This window comes from Corvus kubaryi, unplaced genomic scaffold (assembly GCF_017639235.1).
Source record: "Corvus kubaryi isolate FWS band 111438036 unplaced genomic scaffold, C.kubaryi_AGA036_p1.0 split1-65, whole genome shotgun sequence".
In the NCBI taxonomy this organism is placed as follows: domain Eukaryota; kingdom Metazoa; phylum Chordata; class Aves; order Passeriformes; family Corvidae; genus Corvus; species Corvus kubaryi.
In genome coordinates this window covers 2,041,874-2,056,374 of record NW_024582080.1, presented here as the reverse complement: position 1 = coordinate 2,056,374, position 14,501 = coordinate 2,041,874, and the positions used below count along the sequence as shown (strand labels likewise).

Genomic DNA, 14,501 nt, shown 5'->3' with positions numbered 1-14,501 from the left:
CATGAAAAGATTTAAGATGTGTGTGAACTTTTTTGGGTGCATACTGACTTCTTAAAGATTTTGAAGTCTAATGGAAATATTGCAGAATGGAAAGAGGACTCAAAATATCAGGCTATGGGAGAGTGTGCAGTATATATAGTGCACAGACACTGTAATTTTTCAATGCCCAAACTATGCAAACAGATGCATTTCATAGGCATCATCTACTTGATCCCATCATATGTCCCCATGGATACATGAAAGTCGACTCTTGCCCTGATCTGTGTTTTCCCATGGTAGATCATTTCTCCTCTGAGAATTCAGCCTCCTTTAGCTCCTGCTTCTTTAAGATGGCATAGCTGGTTAGTTTTCCATTTTCAGTTTTTCACCTTTCATCTGCTTTTCCCATTCTCTCATGATGTGACAAGCAATACAAACCAGTATCTGGACCTTGAATACTGCCACAGAGGAAGCTGAAATCAGAAGCAAATCAGAGCCATTTATAGATCAAACCTGAAAAGTATTTTGCTGCAATTTGTGTTTTGTGCACTGTGATAACTTAAAGGGGAAAGGCATCAAACATCCAGGCTGTAAAAAGGCTCAGACTGCTGGCATTTAAACTTAGTCCCCAGAGAGAGCCCAGACCTCTCAAGTTTCTCTCCTCGTAGCGGGTTAAGACCTCAGGCAGCATGGTGGCCCTTGCCCAGATCTGATGAGTTGCCCCTACCAATAGCCCTGGTTCCCCGAGACAGCAGGGCAGCACTAACTCCTCTGGTGTGTGTCACATCATGCACTTCCATGTGGGCCACAGGGATGTCCCTGCCACATGCATGTATAGCTTGTGTGGAGATGTGCTACACCAAAGCTACAAAATTTGCCAATTTGCTTTCTTGTCATCCTACTCGCCTCTCAGGCAGCACTTCCCAAGCTCTGGGATAAAAGTGTCCCCTTGGTGAACATCAGGGGAGACACTTTGCACTACCACAGCAATTCCCAACCTCAGCCAGAGCAGCTGATGCCCTTCAGCAGGACCTGCACTACCTGTGGTTTTTGTCCTGTGTAAAATCCAGATTGCATGTGGCATCTCCAGTGAAGCTTCCCAGAAAAACAATGACTATTTCAGTGGAAAGCTGTTGTTCAATCCCTGAGACTGCTGTTCCCCAGAGCCTAGTTCTGAAAACCAGCAATAAGAAATAGGATTGAGTGTTACTCCTATTACCTTTGGGAGAATTCTCTTAAGTAATTTAATTTAATTTGATATAATTTATATTAATTTTTTCTAGGTAAATTTTTTTCATGTACCCAGAATCTTAATTCCTGTATCACAGATTGCAGTCCCCTGTCTGTACTTCTCATCCATCCATATCTTGTCCTCTTTTCTTTTTTTTTATGCCAGTCCTCACATGATTGCACATCATTTTCAGAAGATTTCACACTTCTGAAAGTCCATATGGTTGTCAAAATCTTTTCTGATGCCACTTGTTTATGGCTTCAAAATAATCAACATAGATTCACACGTCCTGGGTTTTTTTCCTCCGTTCCTTCCCCCATTCTCTTTTGTACACAACTCCAATAAGATTAATTCACTTTTTCTCCAAATGATGCTGCCAAAGTTAACACATCAGTGGAGAAGGCTTGGAGCAAAAATCTGTTCCATCTTGCTATGCTCTTCATTCATGTCAGGCTGCAAGCTAGCTGTCATTCCAGAGAGAAGCCAGTTTTTCTTTGGGCCATCTACCAAAAATGGCATCATCAGAAAATGTCCTGGTGACCTGGTATGTCTAAGAGACAACAAGCCTCCATTGCAGAGAACAGAGCACACCAGTAGTTGCATCCCTGTGGTGTCACTGAGTGATGCTGAAAGCAGAGTTTTGTCCCCTACAGTCTGCTAGAGACAAGGTAAGTACCAAATCCAATGGATTTAGTAAGGAGATGCTAAAGAGAGGAGAGGGCAGGAAAAGAGAAGAGCCCTGGGTCCTGTCCTGCTTCATTTCTGGACATGGAGCTGCAAGTGCAGTCTCAGGCTTGAGACCTGTCCAAAGCAGTGAGACGAGGCCTGTATAGGAAGCTGGTGGGGCTGGCAGAGTGGGAGCATCTGCAGCCTCATGTCAAACAAGGAGATAGTGTCGTACTGAGTGGGATTTTTATGGGCCTGGAGTTTTGTGATGGAGTGGGATGAGCTGAAGGGGAAGAGAAATAAAAGAAAGGGGAAGATAAAGGGAAGGAAGGAAGGAAGGAAGGAAGGAGCGAGCATCTGTGGGGACAGGCAGCATGAATCCAAAAGAACTCATCTGCAATGAAAGCGGTTGGAAAAGCAAACCAGCCCATCAGCTCAGAGCAAAGATTATCCTGGAAACCTGGAAAACACTGCACTTGGGCCCTGCTGGCAACCTGACAGCTTCAGGATCTTATCCCCCAGGGCTGATGGCTTCCCTCCACATTCCCTATCTCATCCTAATTCCTCAAGAGCGGGCTATTGCACAGCCCCACATGCCTGAAGCTGGTACACCATCTGGGGCTAGAAAACAGGAGGAGGGTCACAGATGGTTCCCATCTTTCTGCTCCTCTCCTGCCCTCTGGCTTGTCCCAGCACTACCCTGACCTCACGGCCAGCTCTCCTACCCAGGTAGGTGGCAGTGGCAGACCTGGCAGTGGTTGTTTCTGTTGCTGCCTCAGACAGCCCCGAAAGTCCTTTCTTCAAAACTTCTGCAGAGTCTTTACACAAGTGGCAGGATGGCAAAGAGCATCCTCACCCATCCTGTGGGAAAACCACAGGGCCATCAGCTCTTGAAAGAAAGCAAGGCAGCAAAGTGTCAGGGAGAGAAACTTGAAGAGCAGAGGCTGCATTTCTGTGGCTTTACATGGAACAATAGGGGAACACTGGCATCTAGCCAAATTCCATAAGCAGAGGCACAGAGGAATTAGCTGAAGCTTTGCTTTCTTGTGACAAAAAAAACCCCTCCAAAAGTAGGAAAAAGTGGGACACAACCATATCATGGTAAGCTATGTGAAAAAAAACCCCTTACTCCTAATCACAGCCCAGCTTAAATAAAAATATGTCTATGCAACAGTACACGTGAGCTGCAAAAAATGGCTGTTAATTCATAGAAGCAGGAAGAATTATAAAATTGGTCTTATGTGTTGCATTCTTAAAGAGCAATGGGCAGCCCTGTCCCCAGGTACATTACACCTAAGGAGCAGGAGCTCTCCAGTAGCACTGCTAACCTCACAAGAAGCATTGTCTTGGCAGGAGTTGGGTCATACTTAGCAGATTATCTTCGTACCAGGAGGGCTAAAATTTTCATCAAAGTAAACAGAGGAATTCGTGACAGGCAGCCGGCTTACCGTGCCGTGCTCGGGGGGCTCGTTCTCAGCGGATGCTCGGCTCCATCCCAAGAGCAGCCCCGTGGGCTGCGGCTGCTTCCTCGCCCTTGGCTCCGGCGCAGGGAAAGGACACGGCAGAGCCCTTCGAGTCACGGAGCCACTGGGTTATCCTGTTCCACAGCTTCGCGGTGGAAGGGAGGGAGGAGAAGCAGAGCAGGGGGGCGGGAGAGCAGCACGGACGCTGCCAGCAGCTTAGGCTGAAATACAGGGCACGGAGGCTGCGAGGGCAGCAGGGCACTGAGCCAGAGCCTGAGGGTCCCCCCCGTGCCCCGTGGGTGTCACCGCCTGGGCTGGCAGCTCCGTGCGCTGCCATTCGTGTGCGCGGGGACCACGAGATGGCACTAGCAACTTGTGCAGGCTGGTGGCTTCCCGACGTGGCACACAAAGCCAGCACGCTGCATCGCTGTGATCCCCTCACACGGCACAGGCACTCCGCAGTCACGCAGCTGGGAACGGGGTAGTTCTCCTACTGACCGGTCAGCTTTGGCTAAATCCATTTTCCATCGCCATTTCAGTATGTGCCATTAAGTCGGCAGTTTTCACTTATGACAGGCAGATTGGATTAATGGCCTCCGCCTACCAAGCTATTTTCCATTTTATGCCCCATATATTCAGGAGGAAAGTGATTAAAAGGGACAACTGATTCAGACGTCAGCCATGCTTTAACGCAGGAGGCTGAGCCACAGCAGGGGCAGGATGCACCTGCACAGCTGTGAAGCCCTCTAAGACTCCCTTTCTGCAGCCAAGTTGAAGCAACACTGCCTATCTGTAAATTGCTAAAAAATGAGCAGCAGTTTGAATACTGTTCTCGATCTCCAAGGCCAGCCCAACACTGTTTGGGTTGTACCCACACCCTTCAGAGATGCCCCACAGGTCACTAGACACACCACAGAGCAGCTGGCCTGGCTTCCCTCCTGCGCTGCTGCAGGGTCTGTACGGGTCTTGAACACAACCAGCCCGAGGTGCCCGGGGGTTGTTATCTGAACTCAAGTGAGGACTGCACTGCAGCCCAACTGAGAGGTGTTTTTTACAGCATGACCCTGAGAGGCTGGGTTTCATGCTGTGGGACATCCAAGGAAACATGGGAGGACAGGAAGATGCAAAGTCTGGTGGGAGAGTGTCGGAGACAGAGGGGCCGAAGCTTGATGTAGCCTCTTCCGTAATGGTAACAGTCCTAGGGGTGAAGGGCACCACCAGAAAGTGTCTTGGTGAAAGCTGCTTGAAGTGGTCCAAAACAGAGACAACAAGCAATCAAACAATCCAGTGTCTGAACCTGCTCCCTGTCCTACTTCCATTTACCACTGAAGATACATTCTGCCACAGGATTTATGCCTTGGAAGGCTGCAAGACTTTCCAAAACAAGCACTTGTATTCCTCCCCAGTTATCTCACAACCCGTTGGTTCCTGAGCTCAGGAGGACACAATCCTTCCCAGCTACTGAGGCAACATTGCCCAGAAGTCTGCATTGACTTCTGGAACAGAAAGTGCTCAGTGAAACTATCTGGGTGAAGGCTGCAAATAAATGCGTCTATCTTCTCATGCAGGGAATGAATTCAGTGCTGCTTATTGCCCTGAGCTGCTGTGGAAACCCGAGGAATAAAGAGAGATTCAACAAGAAATCTGACAAATTGAGGGAGGATAAATCCATTGGTAGCACAATGTAGCAGTTGGTCACACAGTGATCTGAGCAGTTTTTGGCTCAGGCCGTCTGGACTCTGTGTAAATTTAGCAATTTGCACTATGCTGAATCCTGGAAGCTGGGAAAGAATGCCACAGGGAGGATTGCTCTGTACTCAAATGACACTTGGGCTCAGATGAGAGACAAGTCATTATCCAAACAGAGGTAAGTTTGAGGATTTTTTTGGGGAGACTCAACATGGTTTTATAAAAGGAAATCACACCTCATAAACCTGTTTGGGGCTTCAGAAGGCATCAACAAAGAAGTGTACAGCTAAGAACAGTTTTCCAAAGCCCTTCATCAAAGCCTTTACAGGAAACCCTACTGTAATGGTTTAAGAGGTAAGGTTATGTGAATAAAGGGCTGATTAAAAGGTGGTAAACAGAAGGTAGAAATAAATAGCCAGTTCTGACACTGGAAGGAGGTTGGCAGTGGAGTCATGCAGGGATTTGTACTCAAGCTTACATTGCTCAGCATGACTTAAATCTGGAAAAAGGGGGGCTTCGTGAGATGGGAGTTTGTTGAGGTTATTAAGCATCCAAGATAGTAAAAATGATGAATAACTGGGGAAGCTGAAGAAAAGTCTCCCAATAGACAGCAACTGGGCAATAAAAAGGCAGATAAAATTCAATGTGGCTAATTTTAAAATTAATTACATATGAAAAATATCTAATTTTACATACATGATAGTAGGGTCTCAGCTGAGCTTTTCTGCTTAGGAATTGGACCTTAGGGCTATGTAGATATCTATGAAAAGGGTAGCTCAGTGCTCGGCTTCAGCCAAAGCAGCAACTTCCATTACTAGGAGAGAAACAGAGAATAAAATGTAAAACACCTTCAGGCTGTTCTGTACATTCATACAGTGCATCTAAATCTCTAAAACTATGCATATTTATGGACCCTCTAGCTCAAAAAGCACACAAAAGAAAGGTAACAAGAACGAACAAAAGCATGGAATGGTTTTCCTATGAAGAATGAGTAACTGGATTAAGACTTCTCAGCTTGATAGGACAAACAATATTCTGATTTCTGCAGTAGTTAACACATGCACAGTTTGAAACTGCTTCCTAAGCCCTTTGTGAGGTGGGACTGTCTTCCCAACACCTGGGTAGCTCCATTCTGGTGGGCAGATGGGATGGCCAGTGCCAAAGCTCAGGCTGTTGAACCTGAAAATCACTCTTGGAAGACCTCAGCACTCTCAGGATGTAAACCCAGATGATTTAGAGATCTGATGGGGCAGTTGGGTCCAGAGCTGTCATGGCTGGATACAGGCTCTTTAGTGAAGGGTGGAACATGGTGATGAAGTTTGTGCTCTAAGCAACTGAGTGGCACGAATTCATGCATGTTTGTGAGGGAACAGAGGGTGAGAAACTCAAGAGCTCATGGGTCAGGAGAAGCTAACAAAAGGGATATTGTTGTGGGCATCTCCTACAACCCAATCAATCAAGAAGGGAAGACAGATAGAACCTTCTTTAAACAACTCGGGAGTTATTCAGGACAGACTAGAAAAACTCCTGTCTTCCACAACTGGAAAAATCTGCCAATTGGAAAACCCTCTGTCTTCAGTCACAAGACAGTCACTCACAAGATGTTAGGCCTGCCATGTGTCTGTATGCAGCAGCAAAGTTTTGAGGGGAAAATTACTAATCACACTAGAAGACTGAGTCAGGGATGCAGAAAGCTGGACACACCAAGTCCATGGGGCTGGATGGGCTACCACTGACAGTGCAACAGAAACTGGCCAATGTGATGGCCATGACTGATACACTGAAGGCCAGGGCTGCCACTCAGAGACCTCCACTGGCTGGAGAAAGGTGCCAGGGAGAATCCCACCAAGTTCAATACAAGCAAATGTGAGTCTTGCACGTGGCACAGACTAACCTGGTATGACGGCACAGGGGAATGCACCTCCTGGCTAGGGAGCAGCTCTGAAGAAAGAGACCTTGGGGTCCCAAGAACAGCAAGCTGAACATGATATAGCATCCTTGCAGTGATAAGGCCAAGTGGTATAAACAAGGGAGCTGCCGTCAGGTTGACAGAAATTGTTTTTCCTGCCTACTGAGCACTCGTCATCCACATCCACAAATCTGTGCAGTTTTGGGATTGTCAGTACAAGAGCGATATTGACAAGCCTGAGAGGGATCAGATGATCAGGGAATGAGAGTGTATGATGTGGAAGGCCCTGGCTGTAGGAGCAACTGCAGTGTTCCAGCACCTAAAGTGGGATTACAGAGAAGACAGAGCTGGGATTTCTCAGAGGTGCTCAGTGAAACAAGAGGGAAAGATCACAGTTTTGGACACGGGAAATTCTGACTGCAGATTAGGAAGCAATTCTTCACCATTACAGTGGGTAAGCACTGACAAACATTGCCCAGAGACACTGTGAAATTGCTACCTTTAGATACTTTCAAATCTGACCAGACAAGGTCCTGAACAACTTGATTTAACTCCAAAGCTTGAAGCTTGAGCAGCTTTGTGCCTGCTTTCAGCAGATGCTTTGGACTAAACAACCTCCAGAGGCCTCTTCCAACTCCTGATGTTTCTACAGCTCTAAAAGTGCCATAAAATATATATATTAACCCCACAGTGTTAAAGCATAAAACCATAAAAATCAAACAAAGCCAAACCTACACAGCTTTGCATATACAATGTAATGCTGACATGCAGACGTGTCCCATGGGGGCATAAAGAAATGCATAATAGGTACCACCACCCACTGATGAAAATAAGAGGAGAGGATGATTATGAAAACCAATGTACATCAAACAAACCAAGATGGGATTTACGCATGCAAGATTACCAATATGTGTCGCATATTTTCTCATTCCGCTTTACTAGAGAAAATTATTTACAACACCACAGTGAGAATCTAAAGACCCAGCCTGCAGAGGCAAAACTGAGCCCAACATAAAAATATTTTTGCTGTGATTATTTTGCAATTATCCCACCAACACACACTGGAAAAAGCTGTAGAGTTTGTGGAACTGCAGTCATTTTGGAAGCCTAGTTAAAGTACTCTGTAAGTCTGCAATACTTCATAAATGAATACGCAGAGGGTTAAGTACAACTGACTTTTCATCTCTATTTTATTTCATGGGAGCAGCGCATTCTGGGGTGAGAAGGAGAGAGAGTTCAGGAAAAACCTGCAGTTCTCAAAATACATTGTTCATAATTTAACCAAAACAATAAGTAAATGCCATGGAACTTGTGCATATTCAACTCTCTGAAAAGATAAGCCCCTTCTTAAATAATGGGAAGAGAATTAATGAAGCCTACCTTAGTGAAACACACTTCATAATCTGGCTTTCTTTTTACAGACAAGAAGTTTTCTGTACACCATCACCTCTGTTTTTCCTGACAGTAGGATACTCAGTATTTTACAAGATTTGGTTACAAGCACCATCAATGTAAACAATCAAAACTTCAATCTCTAGTTACGTATCAGTAAACAGAACAGAAATACTTGGGAGACAGAATCAGTGGGGACAGTACAAATTCAGAGTCTGTGGACACTCATTTGGTTCTCTTCCCATTAGGATTAATGTGGCAAAATCTGGAGCTGTTTGTGGAGCTGCTGGTTAATAACACACCTGAACCTCATGACTGACGCTTGAGCTGTCCTGTGCCTCCCTGTGGATCTCCATTACCAGTGCTTCCTGCAGCATCAGGTGACAGCCCCCAGATGTGATGGACTCCTTCTAGAAGCATGCCTTAGGTGGAAAGATGGTTCAGAGCCTCCTCTTCATTAAAAACCCCAATCAGCTTTTGTCAGGAGTTTCACTGTTGGCATGATGCCAGGATGAGACAGCTACATCAGCTCAAACGAGTTTTTTATTTCATGTTCAGATCAAATGTTATCTGTATCACTAAAATATTGTGAAAATACCGTGATTATGGACAGAAAATAAGGAAGCATAAATTTAAACCTGTGGATGCTGACTGTCCTAGGCATCACTGTTGTGTGATGAAATGCAAAAAACAGATGGAAAAAGGGGTAGTCTGACTTCACAGTGCTTTATATATACTTTGGCAGGGTATAAACAGTAACATGGGAAGACAACTTTAGATAAATCAGGTTCACGTGTTCCGGGGGGGATTTGATCTAAAGGTCATGACAGTCAGAGGAAAGACTGCATGGGATCTGAAGGAGCATAGAGCAGGTAAACACATGCCCACCATGACAAATCCTTCATTAGTGCTATTTTTGGTCCCAGAAAGAGAACAGTTTACCCAAAACTGCAGTAAGCCTAAACAGTTTTAGAGGGCAGGAAAAGGCTGAGAATCTTCTGCGCTCTTTACCTTGAATAGATTTTCCAATTTATTCATTGTGTTTAGCACAAAAGACGAAGTCTACCCCTGATAAATACTATGACAGCATCTCACAGAGAGGAGACTTGGACTTCAGTTTGATGCCTTTTTTCCTGTGTGGAGAAAACAACAGCAAAAGGAAAAAGCCTTGACTATCCCTCTGGCCTCTTCTGGACTTGGGCTGAAGGCTCCTCCCCTATAAACCTGTACTCATTTTCCCCTGGACTTTCTTCCAGAATAGTTTGTAAAAACCATGCACTTACCTAAATGGGCCAGGGGAGCTGTTCCACTTTTTGTAACTATTATTTACAGTATGTGTGTGCTTTTTCACCTTTTTTTTTTCCCCTCCAAAGCAGCAGTTCTTTTGATTAAAATTACCTGGTAATACAGCAAATATTTTTCTCCAAAAATGAGTTTTTATTCCATACACCACAATGCCATCATGGTAGGTCTTCAGCATCTACACCTGTATATAGCTTACATCCAGCATTATACATACACCTTTTAACATGGTCATTTCCCCAGTGGCTTGACCAGAGTTGTAATCAGTGACACTTGTCAGCCAAAAATTTTAGAACATGCATTATAAAATCTGTTTATATGACTCCTGGTGAAGGTACTTAGCTGTCATATTAGCAGCTTTTCACTTACTTTTTTTTTAACACCAAATGAATTAGAGCAAAACAGGTTACCAAGAATGCATATTTTAAAAACACCTGCTGAAAGCCAGTAACATTTGACTTGTTTTCCCTTTGGATAGAGGTATTCAAGAAGAAATATGTTTTACCCAGAAAGAAGTATGTTTGCACTGGAAATATGAAGAATAAATTTCTGCATTAATTATTTCTAACAGAAAAATAACAACCCTTCAAAAAACAGGGAGCTGTCTTTTATTTGAATCTTATGGTGTAGCGATACATAAAAATGCTGGGTTATCTTTCTTGGTTTGTATTCCAAAAAGGTAAGCTGTATTGCCTGAGTTAGAAACAGCAAACATGGTTTACTTGAGTTATCACTGTCTGAACAAGTGGTTCAGACAACAGTCCAGATGGCTCCCTCTAGCTGGAAGGGATGGGTTTTCTGGGTGGGGGGGCTGAAAATGTTCTCTAAGGTTTCCCTTTTGGCACTTTCTGCATCCTGGTCTGTCAAAGTAAAAGATACAGAGGAACTTCCTCTTCCCTGGGGAAGGAGTAAAACTTCTTCCAAAGAAGTTTCTATAAATACATTGGCAGCAAAAAGAGGGCTAAAGAGTCTCCATTCTCTGCTGGATGCAGAGGGCAGCACAGTGTCAAGGGGTGAGGAAAAGGCTGAGGTACTTAATGCCTTTTTTGCCTCAGTTTTTAACACCAAAACCAGTTGCCCCCAGGATACCCAGCAATGACAGCTGGAAGCTAGAGATGGGGAGCTGAGTGAAATCACTATAATCCATGAGGAAAGGGTTAATGACCTTTGGTCCCAATTAGACACAGCCTATGTGCCCTGATGTGATGCACCTGAGAGTATTGAGGGAGCTGGCAAAAGATCTTGCCAAACTGGTTTCAACTCTTTTCCAGCAGTTCTCGTTTACCGGAGAAGTCCTGGTTGACTGTAAATTAGCAAATGTAATGCCCATCTACAAGAAGGGTTGGAAGGACAATCCAGGGAACTACAAGGCCTCTCAGCCTGACCTCGGTACTGGGGAAAGTCATGGAGCAGATCATCCTGAGTGTCACCATGTGGCATGTGCAGGACAACCAAGGGCTCAGGCCCAGCCAGTGATGCCATGAAGATTTTTTGCCTTTTCTTTTATATCCCTGTTATACCTTTTTTACAACTTCTGTATTCCTAGTGCTTTTTGCCTACATTCTTGGACTTGTTTGTCAAGCTGAGAGACTAAACATTGCAGAAGCTCTGTAGGTAGGGATCAGTGTGCCCCAGACTCCAAGGTCCTCTCCAGAATACATTCTGTAAACCAAGATAGAACCATGCAGGGGAAGGCTCCTTGGGGAGGGGGGTTCATTCAAGCCTCTCATTGGGGAATTTTTGATAGATATGCTAATCAGTAAAACCTATAATGTTATACCAGATCTTTTGGGGGAATTGCGGGGTGCATTTTGGTGCATTTGACCTGGACGTGTGCACCTAAGGATCCTTAAAATAAATACCAAGGTAAAATCCCTTTTCCCCTTCTAACCGTGTTTGACTCTTGATTTTAAGACCAGGATAAGGCATCACCAGCATGGGTTTATGAAAAGCAGGTCCTGCTTGACCAACCTGATCTCCTTTTATGACAATGTGATCCACTTAGTAGATGAGGGAAAATCTGGGGATGTTGTCTATCCAGACTTCAGGAGAGCATTTGAAACTGTCTCCTGCATCACTGTCCTGGAGAGACTGGCTGCTCATGGCTTGGATGGGTGGACTCTTCACTGAATAAAACTGGCTGGATGGCCAGGCCCAGAGAGTGTTGGTAAATAGAAATAAATCCAGCTGGTTGCTGGTGACTACTGGTGTTCCCCAGGGCTCAGTACTGGTGCCAGTTCTGTTTCACATCTTCATTGATGATTTGGATGAGCAGATTGAGTGCATCCTCAGTAAGCTCACAGATGACACCAAGCTAGGCAGGAGTGTTGATCTGCTGGAAGGCAGGAAGGCCCTGTAGAGGGACTGTGACAGACTGGATTGATAGGCTGAGAACAGTCTTGTGGGGTCAAGTAAGGTGAACCAAGTGCTGGGTCCTTCACTTGGGTCAAAACAATCCCATGCATTGCTACAGGCTGGGGGAAGAGTGGCTGGAAAAGGATCTGGAGGGGCTGTTCCACAGCCAGCTGAACATGATCCAGCAATGTGCCCAGGTGGCCAAGAAGGCCAATGGCATCCTGGTTTGTATCAGCAGCAGTGTGGCCAGCAGGACCAGGGCAGTGATTGACCCCTGTACTTGGCACTGGTGATAGCTGCACTTTGAGTCCTGTGTCTGGTTCCAGGCCCCACAATTCAGGAAGGACAATGAGGTGCTGGAGCATGTCCAGAGAAGGGCAACAGAGCTGGTGAAGGGTTTGGAGCAAATGTCTGATAAGGAACAGCTGAGGGAACTGGGATTGTTTAGTTTGGAGCAAAGGAGGCTCAAGGGTTACCTCACTGATCTCTACAACTACCAGAAAGGAGGCTGCAGTGAAGAGGGGGGTCAGTCTCTTCTGACATGTCTTGAGTGATAGGACGAGAGGAAACAGCCTTAACTTGCACCAGGGGAGGGTCAGATTAGATATTAGAAAAAAATTATTCACTGAAAGGGTGGTCAGACCTTAGAATAAATTGTCCAGTGAGGTGGTGGGGTCAGTCTCTGGAAGTGTTCAAGAGGTGTCTGGATGTGGCACTTGGGGATATGGTTTAGGGGTGATTATGGTAGTGCTAGGTTGACACCTGGACTCAGATGATCAGACCTCTTCCAACCTTGACGATTGTGTGATTCTGCCCCACCTCACCACTGCCAGCTCTCAAAGGTTGGAAGGAAAGTGTTTCCTCACAAGAAACTTCTTGCCAGACCCTACTGGAGCTGTGCTGCTGGGCCCTGCTGTGCTTAGAGCTGCCTTTAGAACCTGTGAAAAGGAAGTAAGACCCTTTTCTTCTCCCATCTTTCTTAAAGGAATTTCTCAGAGAAGTTAAAGCAGTTTGGTGTCACAAATTCTTCATTTTCTGCCAAATTAAAATGGAATATTATGTGCCTCTTCCAGCATTTCCTTCACCACCAGTCCAAGGGCTGGTCAGAAAACCAACTTCTGCACTGCTGTGCAAAAGCCTCTGTGCTGATCATATCCTCCAGTACAAAGGTACAGGGTGCAATCTCAGACTGCTTTACTGTCCCCCATTTGAGAATGCCAGTCTCAGAGGGTGCTGAGTATTTTCTTCAAATACTTAACACACTCTTCTGCATCACCTTCTCCTCAAAAAGGAACCTTCTGTAAGCTCAAGGTGGACCCAACTGCTGTCATTCACAAGTAGAACATGTTTGCTCCGGAAGGTCTAAGATAGAGAAACCTCAGATGTAAAATTCTTCTTCATTAACTGGCGAAGCTGGGCAAACACTATCATCCAGAGAATATGAAGCTGCTCTCAGCGCCTGTTTGTGCTGCTTGGAGGGAGATGCTGAGATGAAAGAGCTGGAAGACCATTCTGAAAGAGAAGGCAGTGAACCATCAACCGACTCAAAGGTATTGCACATGGCTGATACAGGCCTTCCACTGGTGGCTGCCTGTTTAGCCCTACTGACAGTTTGTTTCTGTGATGGAAGAGAGTCTTCCAACTCACTGCAAAATCCATTAAGGGCAGAGTATGCAGACACCACAGACAGGTCTGAGAAGGACAGCTTCATCCCTGTGTCCACATCAGTCTCTTGGGCACCCTCCAAGTCATCAATGTTCAGCTTGGGGCTGCATTTCCATGTTTTTAACCTGGTTGCAGGTGACCCAGTATTTAAAAACTGAAATGGTTCACTGAAATGAAATGTCTCTGATGCTGAAGAGGAGTTCACTGTGGGCAAGCAGAACAGAGACTTGCTTCGTTGAAATGACCAAGAAATGCTGGAGGCACTCCTGGATCTGCGTGTGAAGTCTCCTTGATCACTGTGTCTCAAGTCCTGCTGGGAGAAACCAAGATAATGACCAAGGCCATTTGTGTGATGTACCTTTTTTTCACCCATTTCTTGTGGCTGTTCAGAGACAGATCGGTGGCTCTGAGGAAGAAAGGCTGGCAGAGTGGTGAAGTGGGAATCTGTTGACACAGATGGATACGGTTGCTTCTTCTGCTTTGCAGACTTCCTACACCAACTGTGTGCTTGCTGCAGCGGGGAGAGGGAGAAAAGAAGATCACATTAATACAGAATTGGCAGTTTTACAACCCTAAGTCTCCATTGCTGAGTTGTTACTGCAAATAATTACGAAGCAGACTTCAGTCAGTATGCCTGCAGCAAATGTTTCACTGCAATAACAAAGACAAACCACCCTGCCAAAATCCCAAATATTTACATAAGGAGCCTTGAAGACAACAAGAATAAATGGTAGAGAAGCCTTGCCTTGTGGGCTGAATTACACTAGCTTGAATTTCTCACTTCCTATTGACTTGTTGAGATTCATTCATATTCTGTCTTCCAACATTACTACCTTAGTGGATAGCTTAA

At 45.3% G+C, this 14,501-nt stretch overlaps 2 protein-coding genes across 2 annotated transcripts in view; both read right to left on the bottom strand.

The window, feature by feature from the left end:
* Nucleotides 1-11,179, bottom strand: part of SERPINE3 (serpin family E member 3) — a 40,503-nt gene extending 29,324 nt beyond the window's left edge. Inside the window, exon 1 of the transcript XR_006013815.1 lies at nt 3,325-11,179. The gene's annotated coding sequence lies outside the window, so the exon portion shown is untranslated. The remainder of the gene's footprint in view (nt 1-3,324) is intronic.
* A 434-nt stretch (nt 11,180-11,613) lies between these two features.
* The window catches only part of FAM124A (family with sequence similarity 124 member A), a 39,460-nt gene continuing 36,572 nt past the window's right edge, over nt 11,614-14,501 (bottom strand). The window contains exon 4 of the mRNA XM_042014292.1: nt 11,614-14,162. Coding sequence (XP_041870226.1) covers nt 13,365-14,162 — 798 coding nt within the window. The 3' untranslated portion in view covers nt 11,614-13,364. The remainder of the gene's footprint in view (nt 14,163-14,501) is intronic.